At 42.4% G+C, this 24,767-nt stretch overlaps 1 protein-coding gene across 1 annotated transcript in view; it reads left to right on the top strand.

Moving 5' to 3' along the window:
* Positions 1–24,767, top strand: part of LOC126252249 (agrin-like) — a gene marked incomplete at its 5' end in the record, with an annotated part of 306,781 nt that overhangs the window by 93,587 nt on the left and 188,427 nt on the right. The window contains 3 exons of the mRNA XM_049953122.1: positions 953–1,047; positions 3,395–3,509; positions 3,812–4,072. Coding sequence (XP_049809079.1) covers positions 953–1,047; positions 3,395–3,509; positions 3,812–4,072 — 471 coding nt within the window. The remainder of the gene's footprint in view (positions 1–952; positions 1,048–3,394; positions 3,510–3,811; positions 4,073–24,767) is intronic.

The raw sequence follows: 24,767 nt of genomic DNA, 5'->3' as shown, positions 1-24,767 counted from the left end.
CCAGATTCGCACATTGTATCTGTTCACTTCACCATTAAGAAAAAATGTTGCTTCATCACTGAAAACAAGTTTCGCACTGAACGCATCCTCTTCCATGAGCTGTTGCAACCGCGCCGAAAATTCAAAGCGTTTGACTTTGTCATCGGGTGTCAGGGCTTGTAGCAATTGTAAACGGTAAGGCTTCTGCTTTAGCCTTTTCCGTAAGATTTTCCAAAGCGTCGGCTGTGGTACATTTAGCTCCCTGCTTGCTTTATTCGTCAACTTCTGCGGGCTACGCGTGAAACTTGCCCGCACACGTTCAACTGTTTCTTCGCTCACTGCAGGCCGACCCTTTGATTTCCCCTTACAGAGGCATCCAGAAGCTTTAAACTGCACATACCATCACCGAATGGAGTTAGCAGTTGGTGGATCTTTGTTGAACTTCATCCTGAAGTGTCGTTGCACTGTTATGACTGACTGATGTGAGTGCATTTCAAGCACGACATACGCTTTCTTGGCTCATGTCGCCATTTTGTCTCACTGTGCTCTCGAGCGCTCTGGTGGCAGAAACCTGAAGTACGGCTTCAGCCGAACAAAACTTTATGAGTTTTTCTACGTATCTGTAGTGTGTCGTGACCATATGTCAATGAAAGGAGCTACAGTGAATTTATGAAATCGCTTCAATCATTTGTAATAGCCCTGTACTTGTACAGCCCATTCTAGAACATTGTTGAAGTGTACAGAGCAGAGGAAAGAGGAGTAGGTGGGGAAGATTGAAAAGGAAAGGAAGGCCCCAGGATGAGAGAGACCCAACTGTTAGGAGGACAAGAGGAGAAAGGATCTGAACTCTGAACTTTATGTTGGTTTATTATGACATAGTGAAACACAAGTCATTTAATTTTTTGATTTTATAATATATTTGTTTTCTATGAAATTTTAGGCAGCAGCGATATATGTAATTTTCTTCTTGCAGATGGCTGTGAGAACCATAAGTGCAGTCACTATGGCATATGTGAGAGTGATGGTGCTGGAACAGTAAGGTGCATATGTCCAGAGGCCTGTGATGATGTAAGTTATGTGCATTATGTACATTACTTTATACAAACATTAAAAATAAAAACATATGCATAATAATATTCATCACTGTGTCACTAACAGAAATTCACAGGAAAAATAAGCAAGTTAACCTATTGTGTACCCTCATCAGTGAAACCTGAATATGACACCACTGATTTCATGGCATTGATGACAATTGACTCTAGAGATTCCTAGTGTTGCTCACAATTTTATGTACATGTTTCTCAGATGAGCAGTTTTTTCCTTGTTAATGATGCTATGATATTCAGGAAATTAACTTCGTCTGCAGCATAAGACACAATTTCATCTGTAGAAGTACATTTATCAGTATTTTCTTCCAGGACAACAACTTCCTTTTATTGTTCATGGTGTACTGGCAATTGTAGAACTTCATGGAAATATACTTAGTTGCCTCTAGTATGCACGATGTGGTTGTCATGGGTATCACATTTTCCTTCTCAAAGCATCTATGCATTAAGCATCTTCTGTCATAGGCATAATCTCTTGCTAATTAGAACCAAGTAAGGTGGTTTAGGCATTAATACACTGGACTTACATGTGGGAGGAGTGGGATCACATCTCCATTTAGCCATCTTGATTGAGGTTTTCTGTAGTTTTCCTAAATCACTGCATGAGCATGCTGGAATGGTTCATTTCAACAGGTCACAGTTGATGTACTTTCCCACCATATCCAGTGTAGCTAGTGTTCCACTTCTAATGACCTCATAGTTCATAAGTGCCGTATTTCTTGTGCTACTTTTTTTTTAATAGTTGGAAGGAGCCAACTTATGATGTCAGCGTAGAGTCACTCATTTATTTTTCTCCAAATCACTGTTTTCTATTACTCATTGTAGACTGTTCCATTAAGGAGATGTGTATGTAAGTTCACCAAAAATTTATGCAAGCTATCTGTCACTGATCAATTTTGAGAGACAAAGTTCTTACAATAGTTAGATCATTCAACCCTCCCCCCTCTTTATCTTCTTCTCCCTCCTCTCCCCCTCCTGTGGCCTGCCCCTCTCTCTCTTCTCTCTCTCTCTCTCTCTCTCTCTCTCTCTCTCTCTCTCTCTCTCTCTCTCCCTCCCTCTCCCTCCCACCTTCCCTCCCTCCCTCCCTCCCTCCCTCCCCCCCTCTCTCTCTCCCCCTTTGTCTCTCCCCTCTCTATGTGCCTACTTACAAGATCAAAAACAGTCTTTAATACTTTAGTTATCCCTCAAAGTAATGTAATACTATCATTATTCATCTAATGCAGAGACATTTTTGTATGACTTTTTCAAACTAAGCTTATTTTTACCATTGCTTTTGGTATTAAACTGTCACCTGATCCATGACAATGACTATGTGTTCTAGGTCATATACAGAGTGTTTACAAAAATTCTTCAGTAAGTTTGTGTTAGGAATATGTCCTACATTTAATGAACAATTGCAACAAACCTATAGTCTACTATCACCATATACTACAATATTTTTAACATTTATTCAATTTAGCAGTGTCTAGTTGTAAAAGTAAACATTTTTGGCAGTATAATTCATCAGCTAATTGATCTCTTTACATTTAAATCTATATCTACCTACATACTCTGCAACCCACTGTGAACTGCAAGGTAGAGAGTGCTTCTCATTTTACAACATACAAATGGACCATGAGCTAATACCAGATTGAATCACCATAAATGTGTCCTCTGGTGACCTGATAATTACTTCTAAGCCACTGCCATTCAGGCATCCTGCAAAATCCCTGTCATAAATGTGGCCCTTCTCATTAGTAGGTTAAAGATTTTGGACATGGAGTGTGACTCTAGGTAAATGAAAGACACTCTCTGAAAACACTTCACTTTATTTAGAATCTAATAGCTATTACCTTGACTAACATATCACAGAATGCTACTGTCAAAAAAACAAAACATTATCACAATTTTTAAATTTGATCTCTCTGTCACTGCCATTTCATTGACTTATATTTTAACATATGCTTGTGCAGAATCTAATAGGTACCAGTACTTTACAGGGACAGTTGCCTCACTGTCCTATTGTTGCTTTTTAATGTGTGTGCCACTGCACTCTGTGTGACAACACTGACTTCTAGTGGCTTCAGTCAATATCGTAACCTTACAACCCCTAAACAAATGAACACAATTTATGTATTTAACAGATAGGTACTGTGCAAATTTTACCGCACAGTCTTGGCTGTAGTAATATGCTGGCATTTGGAATCATTCCTTTAATAAAAAAATGACAAAAGTCTCATCAACTGCTTCTTAATATTAATAAGAGGAATAGGAGAATTACTTTCATGTATTTGTTTTATTGTTATCTGACTTAAGTTTTTCTCTTCCAGTTGGAAGCTCCTGTTTGTGGCACTGACAGCATCACATACAGAAATGAGTGCGAGCTGAGGAGAAGTTCCTGTCAGCTTCAGAAGGCTCTTGCTGTGGCTTATAGAGGAGCTTGTGGTAATAGTATATGAAAGATCCTGTACACTCGGAAGTAGAAGCAATTCCACATGAGTTACTAGATCACTTTTGTAACAGCAGAATTTAATGAATTGTATTTTCCACATGTGTAGTTTTTCCTTAAATAATTTAAGGTCTTCAACCATGTGAAATCTTTTGCTTAGACTTATATCCTGCCTTTGCTGACTTTAAACTTAGTTTTGTGAACATAAATTGGTGCACTGGTTTGTAGTGCCCAATACAGAGTCCTCATAATAATTTTTGTTTATATCTGATTAATAAATTTGCTTTTCTTTTACCAGATCTGTGTGAAGGCATAAAATGTGAACTTGGTACACACTGTGAATCAGGAAAATGCACTTGTGTTAGCAACTGTACCAACAGTAGCTTGTCACCTCTCCAGCGATCAGAACCAGTCTGTGCTTCAAATGGGCAGACATATGCTAATGAGTGTGAAATGAGACATGCCTCCTGTTCTCAGCCTGTTGGCTCATCACCTCTTAGGGTTGTTTTCTTTGGAGAATGTAGAGAACGAGCTGGTTACACAGCAGCGGCAATCCTAAGTGAGTGTAAAAATGTTCTAAAAGTATTGTGAGTAATAATGCTGGGTACAGTGTGTATACCATAATAGAACAAAATCAAGATGTAGCCTCATTGGTACGGCAGGCCTGTTAATCCTATTTATTCATTGGAAACCTATCCTTTGACTTATTAGTAAGTATGTGGATCCAGCAATATATGAGCCTTGAAAACCTGAGAAGTTAAGTAACAGAAGGAGCTGTCACTTACTCAATGTTAATGACATTCAGGTCAGGCACTGTGCCACAGCTCAACCCATTTTCTGGTCGATGTTATCAGTACCTTGTGACCACTTGGTTTTTCTTGGTTCTTGTCTTTCTCTGATGTAGGAGTTTTCTTCCTACTCTTCTCTTTCTTTAAAAGAAAGTCAAATCTTGGCATTCAACCTTGTTTCTAACTTTATGTTGTCCATGTTTTAGCTACTGAATATTAATGCTGTTAGAGACAGAAGTGAGAAACATGTTGAATTTCCAGCTTTTGGAAATTTAAATTCTCAAGCCCTAGAAGAGAAAAATTATATAGAAGACAGAAAAAAGATAATAACTAAATGAGAGGGCTAAAAATAAAATAATCTTCTTCCTACTTTACAGATTGACTGTTTTTTTTCTTTTTTTGCCAGTTCATCTTTTTCTTAGTCTTACCATTCTTGCCTTTCCTTGGGGTGGTATTGCATTGCTTCCGCCAGACTGTCATAGTGTGTATATGTTGTGGTCATGTCTCTCATTATTTATTTATTTTGTCATTTATTTTTCTTTCCACTCTTCTTCATATCTCACACAGTATTTTTGTTCTGTACCTAACTGTGTGCAACCTTTTACTCTTTTAATAAATCTCTTTTCTGTGATTTAAATTCTACTTGCATAATTCCTACTATATCTTGTTACTGCACACTGAAACTGATAAAGCTATAACATTTTCAAATCTGAGCAGAGTACTCTTCCAGTCTAATATTTTGACAGGCTGTTGAGAGATTTTTTGGGTGAACATAGATAAAATCTTTGATCTCACAAAAGTCACAAAATTCAGTCACACATATTTACCTTTATACCAGGAATCCAAAAACCAGTTAGTTAAATAGATAGCAAGAAATTTGTTAATGTCAAATATAAATTTAAGTTTTAGAAATTATTTTCTGAAAGTATTTGTGTGGGGTGTAGCCTCCATGGATGATAAACGGTTCAGACAAGAAGATAATAGAAGCTTTTGAAATATGACGCTACATGAGAAATCTGAAGATTACATAGGTGGATTGGGTAACTGATGAGGAATTACGGAATCAAACTGGGGTAAAAAACTATGGTACAACTTGAGTAAAAGGAAGGATCAGTTGATAGGACACATCCTGAGGTATCGAGGTATCATCAGTTTGGTAATGGAGAAAAGTGGGCGAAAGGGGGCAGGGGGATTTGTAGTGGGAGATGAAGGCTTGACTATAGCAAGCATGTTACTGTAATTATTCAGAAGTGAAGAGGTTTTCTCAGGATAGACTAGCATAGAGAGCTGCATTAAACATCTCTTCAGAATGCAGACTATAACAACAAAAAGCTACAGTAGTAGTAGTAGTAGTAGTAGTAATAGTAATAGCTGGACTCCTGTCTATATATCATCTACATGTAACATATAGTACCATAAAAATCATGTACAGTATTTTATAAACAGCAAAATTACATAAGCTAAAAAGAGAGAAAGAGAAATTTTTGGTTTGCATGGAGGGTTAAGGTTCTTTCAAGCAAATGTACTTACAAAGACCATGGTTAAAAGAAAGAAAGAGGCAAATTTTTTGTTTGCGTGGAAGATTGAGTTTCATTTATACTTCTACATCTATACTCTGCAAACCACCTTGAGGTGCATGTCAGAGGGTATGTCCCATTGTGCCAATTATTAGGGTCTCTTCCTATTCCATTCATGTATGGAGTGTGGGAAGAGTGATTGTCTGAATGCCTCTGTGCATGCACTAATTATTCTAATCTTATCCTCATGATCCCTATAGGAGCGATATGTAGGGGGTTGTAGTATAACACTACAGTAATCATTTAAAGCCAATTCTGAAACTTTGTTAATAGACTTTCTTGGGATAATTTATGTCGGTCTTGATGAGTCTGCCAGTTAAGTTCCTTCTCTGTGACAACCTCCCACAGATTAAACGAATCTGTGACCATTCATGCTGTCCTTCTCTGCATATGTTCAATATCCTCTGCTAGTCCTATCTGGTAAGGGTCCCACACACTTGAGCAGGATTCTAGAACCAGCCACATGAGTGATTTGCAAGCAATCTCCTTTGTAGACTGATTACACTTCCACAGTATTCTACCAATAAACCAAAGCCTACCACCTGCCTTACCCACAACTGAACCTATGTGATCATTCCATTTTATATCCCTACAAAGTTTTACACTCAGGTGTTTGTATGAGTTGGTCGATTCCGACACTTACTCATTGATATTATAGTCAAAGGATATTACATTTTTTCGTTTTGTGAAGTGCAAAATTTTACATTTCTGAACATTTAAAGCAAGTTGCCAATATCTGCACCACGTTGAAATCTTATCAGTATTCAACTGTATATTTATGCTGCTTCCTTCAGATAGTACTTCATTATAGATAACTGCATCATCTCCAAAGACCCTGATTTTACTGTTAATATTGTCTGAAAGGTCATTAATATACAACATGAACAGCAAGGGTCCCAACACACTTGCCCGGGGCACACCCGAAGGTATTTCTACATCTGATAATGACTCTCCATGTAAGATAATATGCTGTGTCCTTCCTACCAAACAGTCCTCAACCCATTCACAAATTTCACTTGATACCCCATGTGACTGTACTTTTGGCAATAAGCTTAGGAGTGGTAATGAGTCAGATGCTTTCTGGAAATCAAGAAATACTGCATCTACCTGGTTGCCTTGATCCAAAGCCTTCAGTATGTCATGTGAGAAAAGTGCGATTTGTGATTCACATGATAGATGTTTACGAAATCCATGCCTTTTGGCATTGAGGTGGTCATTCTCTTTAAGATACCTCATTATGTTTGAGCTCAGAATTTGTTCTAAGATTCTAGAAAAGATCCCTGTCAAGGATATTGGACAGTAGTTTTGCAGATCACTTCCACTACCATTCTTCTAGAAGTGTATGACCTGTGCTTTTTTCCAAGATCTGGGCACGTATTTTTGAAGGGATCTACAGTAGGTTATAGTTATAAGAGGGGCTAACTCAGCTGCAAATTCAGTGTAGAATCTGACAGGGATTTCATCAGGGCCTGGAGCTTTGTTCAGTTTTAACTATTTCAGCTGCTTTTCAACACCACTGACTCTAGTACAAAGGGCATTCAAGAAGTTTTTTTTATTTTTTGCAGGAGGAGAATGAAAATTTTTGTGAACATACTTGGAACATTTAACTGTACATTGAGCCTACTCAGTGTAGCCTCCATCAGTTGTGACACATTTGGCCCAATGTTCCTTCCATGATGTAAATGCACTTTGGTAAAATTCTGGGGATTGACTTTTACACCATATCTTGACATAGGAAATAAGGTCTTTCTCACTATCAAATGTTTTACCAAGCAGGTGGGCTTTTAGATGACCAAAGAGGTAAAAATCAGACACAGCTTGGAGTGTAGGGAGGATGAGGAACAATTTTCCAACCCATGATTTTCTCCTGCGTCATAAGGACTGTATTGGGTTTGGCATTGTCATGGTGTAGTCTGATGAGCTTACCCTGAAGCTGTGGTCTGTGGGTCTTGATGGCACATCCCAGCTTGTCCAATGACAAATAGTAATGGTCTCGCTTAATTGTAAAGCCAGGTTCCAAAAAGTCAATGAAAACGACACCACACTGATCCCAGAAAAAGGAGGCCATCACATTTTGGCCTGCTGTTTGTGAAAGTCTTGGTTTCTTCTTCCGGGGGGAACCCGGATGACGCCACTCCATGAATTGGGTTTTGCTCTCAGTTTCGTACAAAAACAACCATGTTTCATCCTGGGTAATGACGCCATCAAAACACTGTTTCCACTCTTCAGTAAAGGTCTTCATGAGATCCTCACGCACATGTCCAGTAGAGATAAATCACCTTCCTTAAACCTCTTTAACCACCACTGGATCCTGCTCCAATCTACTGTGTCCTCCCCATAAACAGTGAGCAACTTCCTGTGAATCAATGTGGGAGAGTCATCACCGGTCTTGAAGAGGAACTCCATCACCGACCGTTGTCACAAGCTGACATCTACTTCATGGTCCATTATGGCTCACAAGTAGATAAAAGAAAATACTTATATATACCAACTTATAGCTAAATGTTCCAAGTATGTTCACAAAAAAATTCATTCTCCTCCTGCAAAAAATAATAAAATTAGGAACAACTGTGCAAAACTTTTTGAACGCCCTTTTTACTTATTTCATTCATATTTTCAGTGGTACAGGGATTAAATTGTGGCAATTCTCCTGGATTTTCCTTTGTAAAGGAACATTTGGCTTTTGCTTTGCATCCTCAGTTTCAGTTTCTGTCTTATTCACTAGGTACTGGACACTAACTTTGGTGGCACTTACAGCATTTACATGCAACCAGAATTTCTTTGGATTTTGTGAAATGTCATTTGACAATATTCTGCTATGGCGGATGTTGAAGGCATCACACATAGCTCTCTTGACAGCCATACACACTCCATTCAGCATCTCTCTATCTGTAACTCTATGCTATGTTTTACACCCGTTATGGAGTAATCTGTTTCTTGATAAGTTTCTTTGCAGTTACTGTGTACCATGGAATTTACCTCCCATTATGAACTGTTCTACTAGGTACACATCTGTCCAGTGAATGGTCAACTATTCTTTTAAATATGAGCCAGAGTTCCTCTAAATGCTCCAGTCATGTGCTGAAAGTTTCAAGTTGCTCATTGAGGAATGACACTACTGATTTTTTTAACTAGTTTACTGAACAGATATATCTTTCTGCTTGTTTTAGTTATCCTTTGTACTTTGGTAATCATTGTTGCCACAGCCACATCATGGTCACTGATACCAGTTTTGATGTGGACATCCTCAAAGAGGCCAGGTCTATTTGTTGCCATTACATCAAGATATTTCCATCATGAGTGAGGTTCCTAACTATTTGTTCTAGGTAGTTTTGAAACTTCAAAGTCTCTGGTTCAGTCCTTCCAAGGGCCACAATCAGTTCTGGGGTCAATGGTGCAAATTATGAGCTTCATTGAAACTCCGCATGCAAGTCTGGTCTTCTCAACCTGTTCATTTCCAAGCACATGTGCTTCTCCATGGGAAACAGAATATTTCACAATATGGAAGCAATGTCCAGAAATATATATATTTTTATACCTCACATCAATAACTAAAAAAATAACTCTTCAGTTCAAAGCTATTACTGAAATTGTGAGATTGAATTACTGGCTAGTACTTATCTTCAGGAGATGAAATATGTTGCACTTTCAAATGACACATACAAAAGTGAACAATACTATCCTAGGCTTCAAAACTATTTTACATGTGTCTCTCAGAACTACTAAATACAAGTTGTGCCAAAAGATATGATTCATTTACATTCAGCACAGCCCCTGGGGTATGCACTGGATATACACCACAGTGCTTAGACCTAGGATTTCCTATGGGGCCGTAGTGTGGTGGAAGAAGGTAGACAGTGTGTTGCTGCTAAAGAGCTTGCTAAGATGCAGAGATTGACCTGCTTAGCCATAACAGACGGAATTAGCAGCACACCAACTGCTGGAATGGAAGCCATGCTGGACATGCCTCCAACTTTGGGTTAAGATGGAGGCAGCAGCTGGGGCATACAGACTTAAAACTGGCCAAAACTGGGTCTCATTTGGATATCCAGAATCACACACTAACATAGTGAGTGAGGTAAATAAAGGTATGGCTGGGGAAATGCCCGCTGACTATATAATAACTCTTAACTGCTTTGGCAAGCCTCACAACATAATAATTGGAAGTAGGGAGCAGTGGGAGAAAACAGTTCGACACCGTACGGGGGACATCGTTTGGTTCACCGATGGGTCGAAAACAGATCAAGGCATTGGGGCAGGGTTGAACGGGATTCAGCCAAGACTAGAGAGCAGCATCTCTCTAGGGAAACTGGCCTCTGTATTCCAAGCCAAAATTACTGCAATCAGGGCATGTCTGAATATGAGTAGGTGCTACAATGATCGTAGCATCTACATCTATTCAGACAACCCAGCAGCCCTGAAATCATTGGCAGCTCCTGCAACAAGATCTAAGTTTGTTGCAGATTGCCACAGGGCTCTGGTGGAGCTAGGGGGAAGTAATAGGGTGTACCTAGTGTGGGTCGCTGGCCACTCAGGGATCTGTGGCAATGAACAAGCCGATAGATTGGCTAGGATGGGCGCAACAGCTCCATTTATTGGACCGGAACCTGTCTTGACAGTCACCAAGGCTATGATCAAATTAGAACTATGGAACTGGCTTAGGAAACAGCATGTAGGATATTGGACCAAGGTCCATAAACAAAAACATGGTAAGGTAATTGATGTGTTGGCAGCTGGGCCAACACCTTGTAGATAGAAGTGGCTTAATGCACGCTAGATTAACGCAGATGGGCGTGAAGTACTGGAACAGGATACGTAATTAATGCTATGAAGAAAAGAACGGAGTTTCTCATATACTTATCTTTAATTTCTTCTTGTACATCTCTATGGTGAACACAAGTGAGACTCTAATTACAATCACTGTAAGGCTAATGGCGCCTTGCTAGTTCGTAGCCATTAACTTAGCTGAAGGCTATTCTGTCTCTCGGCTAATGAGAGAGAAAGGCTTCATACGTCTAGTCGCTAGCTCTGTCGTCCGTACAACTGGGCTGAGTTCGAGTCAGTCTCTCGAGACCTGCCTTGTGGTGGCGCTAGGTTTGCGATCACACAGTGGCGACACGCAGGTCCGACATGTACTACAGGACCGCAGCCGATTTAAGCTACCACCTAGGACGTGTGGTGTCTGGCTGTGACACCACATTCCTCCCCCGCAAATCGGCGAACGGTCGTCAGATAAGGCTTCCGCCCGCCGTGGGGAGGACCCCATGTTGACGTATGCGATGAGGTGGGGAGCCTAACAACAGGCGAGGCTGTGCCACCCGCACCCGGCCATTCGGTCTGAGGGGAGCTAGGAAACGCCTGAAAACCTAGTCCAGGGTGCACGTCAACATGCGGTGTATGCGCCCGTAAAGAGACAGGAGGGGCCGAAGGGTCGACCTCCATGTGGTCGGAGAATCCGACGCGCGATGACGACATCTGGTCCAGAGCAGGCAAGAGTTCCACGGCGGAGGACAGCTGGTCACGGGAAGCGATCGGCGGCGCGTGACCCAGGGAGGTGCGTGGCGGCTGCAGCGAAACGTCCACTGCGGGCGGCGCCGGAGGCGGCTGCGGCGGCGGCGCGACGCCATGAGGCAAAATGGAAGGCAGCGTCGGTAGCACCTGGAGATGAGGCGAGCCAGTAGATGGGTCCCCAGGGCGCTGACCTGACGGCTCCGTCGCTGAAAGCAGACGGGGAGTGGCAGAACCCGGGCGACGACAGAGGCGCAGCCGATTGAGATGCCGACGCACCTCACCAGAGGCCCCCAAAACCAAATACATCGCGCGGCCGAGGCAGCGAAGAATGCGCCCTGCGAGCCAACGCCGTGAACCGCAATAGGTGCGATAGAAGACAACGTCGCCAGGAGCAAAAGCAGGAGTCTGCCGCTGCACAGGAACCTGATGCGGCGGATGCAGCAAAGACATCAAGGTTCGATGAGAACGACCATGGAGCAACTCAGCCGGCAAGCGACCATCGCGGGGCTGAGAGCGATACGAGGACAAAAAGAGCAATAACGCGTCCTCCCTAGAATGCGACTCTTTCAATTTCAACATCTGTGACTTGAAAGTCCGGACCAATCGTTCCACGGCACCGTGTGACTGAGGCGAAAACGGCGCGGACGTCAGATGTTGAATACCATTGGCCCTGCAGAAGGACTGAAATTCTGCGGACATGAATTGTGGACCATTGTCGGAAACAATAGTCTGCGGAAGACCTTCAATGCAAAAGATAGCAGACAAGGCTTGGATTGTGGCAGAAGACGTCGTGGAAGACATCCGGACAACAAAAGGAAAATTACTGAAAGCATCGACCACAACCAACCAACGAGCATTCCAGAATGGACCAGCAAAATCGATGTGCAAGCGTTGCCAACGGGAAGTGGCTTTCGGCCATGCAAAGAATTTCCGTGGCGGTGCGGATTGTTGTTCGGCACACGCCACGCAAGAGGAGCACATATTCGTAATCGCAGCATCGATGCCGAACCAAGTACAGTGCTGACGAGCAAGTTGTTTCGTACGCACTATACCCCAATGTCCGTGGTGAAGAAGCCGTAAGACAGAGGACTGTAACGAACGTGGGACCACGACTCGGGACTGATCATTATCAGAACGCAACAACAAAACACCACGTCGTACAAAAAGTCTCTCCTTGTGAGCAAAAAATCGGCAAACCAGCGGATCCTCGATCCATGACTTGGACAAGGGCCATTGCGTAGCAACAAAACGCAAAACAGTAGCAAGGACAGGGTCAGCAGCTGTGGCCGTAGCGACACGACGAAAATCAATCGGAAACGATTCGACCACATCATCGGTTTCTGCATCAATGAACATGCAAGCAAGTTCGGAAGAATCGAATGCTTTATCCTCAGCAACAGGCAAACGGGACAACGCATCAGCGTTTCCGTGCTTAGCAGTGGACCGATACAAGATATCGTAGCGGTACTGCGAGAGGAAAAGAGACCAGCGAACGAATTTCTGCGCCGTACGCGGAGGTACCGGCTTGTTCGGATGAAAAAGTGATGTCAAAGGTTTGTGGTCCGTGATGATGGTAAAGTGACGACCATACAAGAAATCGTGAAACTTAGTAACACCAAACACGAGAGCTAAAGCCTCTTTCTCTATCTGTGAATAATTTCTTTGTGCAGATGAGAGCAATTTTGACGCAAAGGCAATAGGGCGATCATGCGATCCATCTTTGTGCGCAAGCACAGCACCGATCCCGAAATCCGATGCATTGACCATCAACAAAAGGGGTTTCTGGGGATCGAATGGCATAAGGCAAGTATTTGAAAGCAACGCCGAGTTCAACTGGCGAAAGGCGCGTTCGCATTCCGTCGTCCAGATGAACGGAACACCTTTACGGCGTAAGCGATGAAGCGGAGCTGAAATGGAAGAAGCATTGCGCAGAAATTTATGATAATAATTTATTTTACCCAGCACACTCTGTAGCTGTTTCAAGTTCTGCGGTGACGGCAAATCCTGTATGGCACGGAGGTGCTCTGGACTCGGATGGATGCCCTGGGCATTTAGTACATGGCCCAGGTAGGGTAAATCCCGAGCAAAAAACACACATTTGTCCTTCCTCAAGCGAAGACCATTTTGTCGCAAGACCTGAAATAATGTTCGGAGATTTTGCAAATGTTCGGCTTCTGTCTTTCCGGAGATCACAATATCGTCTAGATAGTTCGCAGCAGTAGGGACCGACGCACAAATAGTTTGTAAATATTGCTGAAACAATGCAGGGGCGGATGCACACCCGAAAGGCAGTCTTTTGAAGCGATACAAGCCAAGATGCGTGTTTACCACCAAGACGCGCTGGGATTCTTCGTCCACAGGTATTTGCAAGTACGCATCTGCTAGGTCCAACTTTGAAAAATATTTTCCCGGGCACAGTTTGTCAAAAATATCTTCCGGGTGGGGCAAAGGAAAAGTTGCAGTCACAAGTTGTGGATTCACAGTTGCCTTGAAGTCCACACAAAGTCTCAATTTTCCGGAAGTTTTTGGCAAAATTACTAAGGGTGAGGCCCAGAGAGAAGCCTGCACACATTCAATTACACCTTGAGATTCTAAATCGTGCAATGTTCTTGCGACCTCATCACGCAATGCGTGGGGAACATTGCACGCTCTGAAAAATTTCGGTTGCGCGTTCTCTTTCAGTTCCAAATGTGCGGCATAGTTCTTAGCGCAACCAAGGCCCGGCGCAAAAATGTCTGCAAATTCTTCACATAGACTAGAAACACTGGCTGAAGGCACAGTCTGATTCACTGATAGGACCTGATTTACGATAGACATGTTAAACAACTGAAATAAATCTAACCCAAACAAGTTCACTGCAGTAGAAGAACGAAGAACGTAAAATGACACAAGTTTTGTTTGTCCCTTGTATGTTGCAAGAAGGCTGCACTGTCCTAACACTGGTATTTTCTGGCCTGAGTAACTATTGAGCTGAACATTTGCGGCACGCAATGGAGGTTTGCCCAGTTGGTTGTACGTGTCGTGATTGAGTAATGAAACTGCAGCTCCGGTATCGAGCTGGAATGGTATCACTTTGCCTGCAAAGTCTAAGTCTACAAAAAGTTTAATGTCCTGCTGACGACAAAAGCGACTGTGTTGTGCAACTGGAACAGACACTGGGACAGAATCACGTGCGACGTGACGGGACTTCCGTCGACGTCGACGCACACTTTTTGTGGAATGAACACTGCCACCGGACGGGGTGGAATGAACTACATGAATATCCATGGGCGAAGGTTCACGAGCCTGAGTTTCCTTGGTTCGATTCCGGCGCGAAGCAAAGGGCCTGGAATCGGTGTGAGCGTCTGATCTGAGCTTTTTCTGGCAAACACTTTGGACATGTCCTTTCTTATGACAGTAAAAGCAAATAGCTTGGCGTGACGGGCAATTTTCACGCGAATGTCTAGTTGCACACTGCGGGCATGATTTCACTGGATTAGCTTGCTTACGCGGCGCACGTGTTTGCGAGCTAGGCTGCCGCTGCGCTGACGGGCGCGAGGGCCGCCTAGCGTCCCGTGCAGCGGGCCCGGCGGGCCGGTTAATGTGACACACTGCCGGCGAAGTTGCAAATGAGTCCTAAGCAAAGTCAAGTGTGTCTTGCCTATCCAATATGTCTATCACTTGTTGAAGGGAGGGATTAACTAGTTTCAAAATCTGTTCCCGTATGCGAACATCAGAAACGTTCTGTGCTATCGCATCACGCACCATAGTATTTGAATAAGGAAGTCCACATTCGCATTGAAATTCACAATCCCTAGTAAGTTCTTGCAATGTAGCAACCCACTCCCTATGAGTCTGACCGGCCGTACGTTTTGTACGAAGGAACGTATACCTTTTTGCAACGACATTTACTGTTTCCTTGAAATAGGCATCTAAAGCAGACAAAATTTCTTCGTAGGACAGAGTTTAGCTACGTCGCGCCGGGGAAACAACTTCACTATCACTCGGTAGGTGGACACACCGACACAAGAAAGCAAAAACGGCTGCCGCTCATTACCTTGAATTCTGTAGGCGGCTAGATGAAAGCTGAACTGGCGGGACCACTCCTGCCATGACTCTTGGGTTGCATCAAAGGGTCTGAATTGAGGTGCAACAGCATGTTGTGGCGGCGGTAGCGATGAAGCGGCGGCGGCCGCATCGGTGTGCAGTGCACGTTGACCCTGGACGAGCTGTCCAAGAGCATCCAATAACGCCTGCGTCTGCTGATTCTGCAAACGATAAAATTCGGACAGTACATATGGAGATTGTGGCGAAGCCATGACACAAAGAAATTAGGGCAAAGTAAAACACACGAGCCGTTGTAGACTCGTCGCCATGTGATGTGTCGGCAGCTGGGCCAACACCTTGTAGATAGAGGTGGCTTAATGCACGCTAGATTAACGCAGACGGGCGTGAAGTACTGGAACAGGATACATAATTAATGCTATGAAGAAAAGAACGGAGTTTCTCATATACTTATCTTTAATTTCTTCTTGTACATCTCTATGGTGAACACAAGTGAGACTCTAATTACAATCACTGTAAGGCTAATGGCGCCTTGCTAGTTCGTAGCCATTAACTTAGCTGAAGGCTATTCTGTCTCTCGGCTAATGAGAGAGAAAGGCTTCGTACGTCTAGTCGCTAGCTCTGTCGTCCGTACAACTGGGCTGAGTTCGAGTCAGTCTCTCGAGACCTGCCTTGTGGTGGCGCTAGGTTTGCGATCACACAGTGGCGACATGCGGGTCCGACATGTACTACAGGACCACGGCCGATTTAAGCTACCACCTAGGACGTGTGGTGTCTGGCTGTGACACCACAGTAATGATGCCCAAGTCATGTTTTAAAAGAAGCTCTGTAATCCTGGGATTGAACAGGATAGAGATCAAACTCATGACTGGACTGATGACCGGCCATGGGAACTTCAAAAAACACCTGCACACATTGGGTATAATGGAAGAGGACCCTAAATGTAGGATCTGTGATGAGGGTGAAGAAACTGCATCACACCTAATCTTTTAATGCATGGCATTGGAGAGTAAAAGATACAGAATCTTCGGGACAACTAGACCTGAAAAAATTGTGTCTAACAAAAAACTGGTAGAGGGACTCCCTGCACTATTCAAGGGCACTGATTGGCTTTTACTAGATGTACAGGGAGCGGTACCACACAATAAACCTAGTTTCAGTGCGGGCAGTGGCAGGTTAGACCTAAGCTGTTTTAGCTCTCCTGTTAAAATCAAATCAAATCAATCCATTCCGCACAAATTTAGTATAAAAAATTGGCCAAGCTTGAATAGGATTAGTGCTCTGAGGGTTCAGTACAAACTAAATTGTGTATAGACAATTCATCCATTCCAGGAATTGAGAACCTCGATATTTTTTTTTTTTTTTTTAGGTGAAATTGATACAGGCAAGATATCAGTCCTGGGGATGCCAACACTTTCAAAAATGTTTTAATTTCAAGTTTGAAGTCAGATAACAAGTGACCAAAAGAATTTTTTTTGTGTGTGTGACATAATTACAAATTAACAAATTAACCTTTTTTTTTTTTTTTTTTTTTTTTTTTTTTTTTTTTTTTTTTTTTTTTAAATCTTGCTTTCTGCCAAATTTCATGATTATAGATCAATGGGAAGACGGGAAGTACCCTATAGGCCAGTGAGTTTGTGAGTATCAAAATATGTAGCATAAATGGGTAAATAAAACAATGGAAACTCCACATAGGAACATCATTGATGTAGGCAGCTGAAGCCAGACTTCCGGCCTGAGGTGCCAGCGTTGGTGGTCATGTGCCTATGAGACGTGCTTGTTTGTGTGTATGAATGGTGTCTGTTTCTCTTTTACTGATGAAGGCTGTGGCTAAAAGCTTTGTGTGAGTGTCTTTTAATTGTGCCTGTCTGCAACTTAATATGTCTTCATTATGGTAAATAGCAGTCTGTCTTTTTGTACATTGTTGACGTAAATGGCAGTACGTTTTTATTGTATTGATTTACAAGCTTAACAATTTTGCACCACTAAGGGCCATAGATCTCAGTGTGTGACATAAATTTCAAGCTGATATGTCTACTGCCTGTTCCTGAGCAAAAGCAATCTTAACAGATGTACAGACAGACAGTCAGACAGTTAAAAAAAGACAATTTTTTTTTCATATGTTTCATTACAAATTAACATTTTTCAAATTTTTTGCACTGGTTGTACTGTGCAACCTCGCTTCTTACCGAATTTCATGATTCTGGGCATGTGGGAAGTACCCTGTATGTTTTGAAGAGTGAGTTTACAAGTATCAAAATATGTAACATAAATTGTCATATCTTTTGATTGCATTGACTTAGAAGCTTACATTTATTATACCACCAAGGGACCAAATTTCAACTTGATATGTATATGTTCATGAGAAAAAGAATTTTTAACTGTCAGACAGACAGACAGGTGGACAAAAAAGTGATCCTATAAGGGCTCTGTTTTTATTGATTAAGGTTTGTAGCCCTAAAAACATATATCTATATGACAAAGACATATATGAAACATTAGAAATCATTAAAGTTCAATCTGACCACACCGCAAGTCAACACAGAGAGATCACCTTTCAGCTGTTAGCCCAGAATGTGTTCCATAGTTCATCAGATGTAACACTGTTAACCGCTTCCACAGCCAAGTCGTGCAGCTGACTCAGTGCACTAATGTTAATCCTGTACAAACTGTATCCGATGATGTAACACCATCCCACCAATACACAACTCTAATTGTTGATGAAATAAATCTCGGGTGAACAGCCTGGTGTGAGTGTACAAAGGACACAATATTTCGGCAATCAACCTTGCTGCCATCATCAGGTGTGCTTATGTACTGCCAAGGGTCGGCAAGCGTAGTGTATACATCAGATTCCTCCTTCCCCTCCCTCGGGCACTCCCTCCGCTGTCCGCGCCGTGGGCGCTCTCTTCGCCATCCGCGCCAGGGTTCGATGCCTAGCTTGCGGCCCAGCTCCTGGGTGTTCCCTTGTAGGTCTGCACCCAGGGAGGTTTGCCAGCGTCGTTTTGAAGGTTCCTCCCCCTGCCCTCAAATTCAGTACATTCTGGGATATTTCTATCTTCTTCTTAATCTGGGTAATGGATGGTTCCCAAGCTTGCTTAAGGGAATAACCGCTGTCATAGTTCAGTTCAGGTTTTCTTACTCTGATCTCTATAGCTTCTTTGATGATACAGTCCCAAGATTTTGAAGTCTGTGTTAGGACCTAGGTCTTGTCATAATCCATGCCATGAAATTCTGACAGTCAATGCTCGGCGATTGCAGACTTATAAGGCTGTTGCAATATTGTGTGCCGTTGGTGTTCAAGGCACCGGTCTTCAATGGTGCGAATTGTCTGACCTATGTATTCCTTACCACATTGGCATGGTATTTTGTAAACTCATGATTTACGTAAACCAAGATTATCCTTAACACTGCCAAGAAGTGCTCTGGTTTTAGTTGGAGAGCAGAAGATGGTTTTTATTTGATATTTGCATAAAATGCATCCAACTTTTCCCAATAAGTCCCCACAAAATGGAATGAATGCCATGGCCATGTTTTCCTCAGGTTCTTCATTAGTTTCTGCTGGTTGTGTTGCGAGTGTCAGCCATAGAGCATCCTGGATTTTCCCTTCCTTATAACCATTCCTCAGAAACACAAACTTCAGATGGGCCAATTCTTGTTGGAGACTGTCCTTGTCAGAGAGGGTGTGAGCACTGTGTACAAGAGCTTTTGGCAAGCCATTCTTCAGAGCAGGGTGGTGGCAGCTGTCCACGTGTAGGTATAAGTTGGTGTGAGTTTTCTTTCTGTACATGCTGTGCCCCAACCTGCCGTCATCTCATGTTTTGACAAGAAGATCCAAGAAGGGGAGCATCCCATCCAATTCTACCTCCATAGTGAACTTGATACTCTCATGTCTTGAGTTGAGATGTGCAAGAAATTCTGTCAGCTTGTCTCTTCCATGTGGTCAACTAACAAATGTGTCGTCCACGTATCTGAATAAATAGGTAGGTTTTAGATGCGCTGAGTCCAAGGCTTCTTCCTCGAAATGTTCCATGTACATATTAACAATGATGGGAGAGAGAGGACTCCCCATAGTAACACCTTTGGTCTGCACATAGTAGTCACTGCCAAATAGAAAATATGTTGACGTTAGAACATGTCTGAACAGATCGGTGGCTTTCTCATCAAACTTCTGGTTGTCGAGTCCCAGAGATTCAGGTAACAAACCCTAGTAAACAGGGAAACCACGTCGAAGCTCACAAATATTTCAGATTCCTTAATGTGAGGTGGTTAAGGCATCCCAAGCAATCTGAAGAGTTATGGATGTGGTGTGGGCATGTCCCCATGTGATGGCTGAACAGCTCCTTGAGGTACTTGGTGAGAGGATACGTCAGGGCACCAATATTGCTGACAATAGGACATAAAGGGACGTGTTCCTTGTGAATTTTCGGTAAGCCATACAGCCTCAGAGGATCAGGGGTCCTGGGTCGTAACTTCCTTGTGACCTCTTCAGAGGACCATTTCTCTAGTATACATTCAAACTTGGATGTCTGTCTTCTGGCGGACTTCATTTGGCCACATATGCATGGGGCCCATGTGACACCATCAACCCAATCCCAGGTGCATGAATTGAAGCAGTTGGCGAGTTCTCCTCCAACTACATTTACAACTCGCTGCTTCAGTTCTGAAGAGAGGGGGAAGACAATTATCAATCTCACAAACATAGAACTGGATAATGAAGCGATCTCCATTCTCAAGAAAGTATTGAACTTTGCTCCGACACCTAAAGATGCATCCATCGCTGACATCATTAGTGCAGTTGAACAGACAGTGGCTCGACTCCCACTTGAGGCAGCGGAAGAGGTGCGTCACGAAACCTGCAAGGCCATAACTAGAACTAGACCTATGAAACCGAATATTTCCAAAAAAGAGAGGGTGGCCATCCAGATGCAAAGAGAAGATCCAGACATAGTGGTCTTACTGGCAGACAAGGGTAACGCTGTGGTAATCTTGTCCTACCAGGATTACACCAGGAAGATGCGGGACCTGCTAGATGACACCGCATACCGCAAGATTTACACCAGTCCTTCCGAGAGTGTCAAAAGGGAAACTTTGGCCCTTCTCAAAGATTCCGGCTTCCCTGAAGAGGTCACAAAGAAGTTACGACCCAGGGCCCCTGATCCTCTGAGGCTGTACGGCTTACCGAAAGTTCACAAGAAACATGTCCCTTTATGTCCTATTGTCAGCAATATTGTTGCCCCGACGCATACTCTCGCCAAGTACCTCAAGGGTACTGCTCAGCCCTCACATGGGGACATGTACACACTATATCCATAACTCTTTGGATTTCTTGGGAGGCATCAACCACCTCACATTAAGGTATCTGACATACTCGTGAGCTTCCACATGGTTTCGCTGTTTACTAAGGTTAGGTTACATGAATCTCTGGATCTCATTGGCCAGAAATTTGATGAAAAAACCACCGATCTGTTCAGACATGTTCTAACGTCAACATATTTTCTATTTGGTGGTGACTACCACGAGCAAACTGAAGGTGTTACTATGGGGAGTTCTCTCTCTCCCATCATTGCTAACATGTACATGGAACATTTCTAGGAGGAAGCCTTGGACTCAGTGCATCTAAAACCTACCTGTTTCCTCAGATATGTGGATGACACTTTTGTAATTTGGCCACATGGGAGAGACAAGTTGATGGAATTTCTCGCACATCTCAACTCAAGACACAAGAATATCAAGTTCACTATGGAGGTAGGATCGAATGGGATTCTCCCCTTCTTGGATCTTCTTGTCAAAACATGAGATGACGGCAGGTTGGGGCCAGTGTGTACAGAAAGAAAACTCATACCTACACATGGACAGCTGCCACCACCCTGCTCAGAAGAATGGCGTGCTAAAAACTGTTGTACACAGAGCTCATGCCCTCTCTGATGAGGACAGGCTCCAACAAGAATTGTCCCATCTGAAGTTTGTGTTTCTGAGGAACAGTTATAAGGAAAGGAAAATCCAGGATGCTCTACTTCCAACACACACAACACAACTGGCGGAAACTAATGAAGAACCTGAGAAAAACATGGCCATGGCATTCATTCCATTTTGTGGATTCTTATCGGGAAAAATTGGATGAATTTTATGTAAATATCAAGTAAAAACCGTTTTCTGCCCTCCAACTAACACCTGAGCTCTTCTTGGCAGTGTTAAGGATGACCTTGGTTTACGTAAATCAGGGGTTTACAAAATACCATGCCAATGGACATAGGTCAGACAATTTGCACCATTGAAGAATGATGCCATGAACAAAAATGGCACACGAGATTGCAACTGCCTAATAAGTGTGGAATCTCTGAGCATTGACTGTCAGAACTTCGTGGCATGGATTATGACAAGACCAAGGTCCTAACACAAACTTCAAAATATTGGGACTGTATCATCAAAGAATCTATAGAGATCAGAGTAAGAAAACCTGAACTGAATTGTGACAGCAGCTACTCCCTTAACCAAGCTTGGGAACTAGCCATTACCCAGATCAGGGAGAAGGTAGACGTATCCCAGAATGTACTGATTTCGAGGGCAGGGGGGAGGAATCTCCAATACGCCGTCGGCAAAGCTTCCTGGGTGCTGACCTACGAGGGATACGCAGATGCTGGGCCACAAGCCAGGGGTCGAACCCCGGTGTGGACAGCTGAGAGAGTTCCCGCGGTGCAGACGGCAGAGGGAGCACCCAAGGGAGGGGGAGGAGAAATCTGATATACACCTCACATCTGCTGTCCCTTGGCAGTACATCAGTTTACCTGATGATGGCAGCAAGGTCGATTGCTAAAATACTGAATTTTTATTTTACTGAATAATATTTACTGTTCAACCAAAAGTAATGTCATTACAGAAAGTAAATTAACTAAGTTTTGCAACAAGGAAGTGATTTGAATGCATAAATTCACTGGAAAAAATATGTGGAAATTGGGGAAATGTAAATCTGAAGAATCAATGATTGATTTGAAACTAGCTGCTGCTAATTGTGGGCCCATAATTCCAATCACATGTATTGATGCACTCGCATCTTTAGAGTGTGTAGAATTGTCATTGAACAAGCTGAGCACTTAAAACAGAGGCAAAATATTCCACTCAGAATCCCCTTTAGACTGTGTGTTTGGTATCATTGTCAAGTATGAAACTCACTCTGTTTCCTTCTGATCCCGTTTTTATATCTGTAAAGGTTATTAGTCTCTCAACTTTTGACATTAAAATGCTCCACTCCTCATGCTGATAGTGTTGGATTTGGTAAAGGTATGTTGAGTTTTGTATATAACAATAAATGGAAATTATAGCCAAGATAGAATAAGAAGATCCCTGACAGCTTGCAGCACTGTTACCGCTTTCAAGTATGAAGCGCTAATAGCCACAGGTGAGAACAGTATCTATCTAAAAATTGTGACAATACTGAGTCATTTCCATAGAGACATTTATGAAATTGTGTTATGTTACCACTTAAGGTAGCCATGTGAAGCTGCTGGGCTGAACCCACTGCAGCTGTCAGGGATCAACTTACACCAACTCACCTATGGTACAGGGTGAACAAAAAGGACTTTACAATTTTTGAATTATATGTAAATTTATTGAGACAACTTACAGAATCAGTAGACATGTCATTTTGTAGCAAACAACCTCAAGTTTCACATAAAAGTGTCAAGTGTCATTTTGATTTGATATGTCTTCCATTTGCGATGCGGCACACATCCCACTGGTAGTCAATTTCTTCTCACACTCTTTGTATCGAATTGGGTGTAACTTGTGCATTGGCAGTGTAGATTCGATATTCTGCAGTTGTGGGTGTTCACATGCCACTGATATGAATGTTGACTCATCATCGAAGATGATTGTTTTCAGGTATGTCTTGTTGCCCTCTGTCTGATGTAACATTTCCACACAGAATTCCCCACAAGCAACCTTACCTGCATTACTAATGTGCCGCACCATTGTGAATCTATCTGCTTTCAAGTGTAAACATCTATGCAGTACTCACGAAACAGTCTTTTGTGGAGTATTACCGTATTTACTCGAATCTAAGCCGCACTCGAATCTAAGCCGCACCTGAAAAATGAGACTCGAAATAAAGGAAAAAATAATTTCCCGAATCTAAGCTGCAGCTGAAATTTGAGACTCAAAATTCAAGGGGAGAGAAAAGTTTTAGGTCGCACCTCCAAATCGAAACAAAGTCGGTCCATTGTAATATGAGACACAATTTAGGTCGAATGAATGACGAAACAGCTACAGTAGTTTGGTTCAAGCCGTAAGCTTAGCAGTTAAGCTTTACCAGGTAGCCATTGCTATGCGTCAGGCGCTCCGTCCTTATTTATGCGGGTACCCTTCGTTTTTCACGTGCTTCGTCTGGTTTGAATTGATTGCTTATTTTTCCCAGATCTGATAATTGCCGTTCTCTTTGTTATAGGTGTTTTCGTCACTCTAAGCTGAAAATGCATTTCTGTACTGTGTCATGCATTGTTTGTCGCATTCCGATAATGAATGTTCACGACCTGTCGCCGCTCGCGGCATGGTTTGCTTTTGTGCGTGCTACCGCCGCTTACAATAAAAAAAAAAAAGAGAGAGTAATTGTCTCAGTAGCGAAACAATGGCAAGAGACTGCTATTTGTTGTTATTTACACTGCTGCTTTCTTTGATAATGATCAACAAGAACCAAATAATAAACTGCGTATGATAGATGATGTTCTGAACGAGAGTTTAGCGAAAATTTTTCTCCGTTTGAAAATCTTTGCAGACGCCTCTTTAGTAAATTATTTTCTGTACAGAAATTAGAGTCATCTTAGATTTAAAAATCTAGTCAATTGCCATGCTTCATTTCTGACTGTATCACTATTAGGCATAAGAATAATACAAATATGAACATGACATATGTGTATACTTCCGCGTTTGTGTTGTCTCACTCTAGTTTTGTAGTTTATTAGGCAGACAGGATTTAAATGAGATAGCAGCAAACACGAAAGAATACATGGCAAAATGTTTATATTCATATTATTCTTATGGTGAAGGGAATACTGCATGTGATCCAGAATTCACAAAAGTTCCCATTAGCAACCATCTCTTCTCACAGGTAGAAAAAAAATCAGAACGTAGAATTGGCCATACTGACAAACATCGCAAAAGGTCTTGCCAGTCGGATTTTCGTAGTACATTGAAAAGCTGCTACATTCGAAGATGAACAATACGGAATTTGTATTTACTTCGTTGGATAATGTATGAAAATGCAGTGGTCGAAATTCGGGGCAGAGAAAAAAGCTCGTCTTCCACCTTTTTTTTTTTAATTTATTTACTGACGCAGAGG

This window comes from Schistocerca nitens, chromosome 4 (genome assembly GCF_023898315.1).
Source record: "Schistocerca nitens isolate TAMUIC-IGC-003100 chromosome 4, iqSchNite1.1, whole genome shotgun sequence".
NCBI classification, from domain to species: domain Eukaryota; kingdom Metazoa; phylum Arthropoda; class Insecta; order Orthoptera; family Acrididae; genus Schistocerca; species Schistocerca nitens.
The sequence above is the reverse complement of the archived record's forward strand: the minus strand, read 5'-3'. Positions and strand labels throughout refer to the sequence as shown.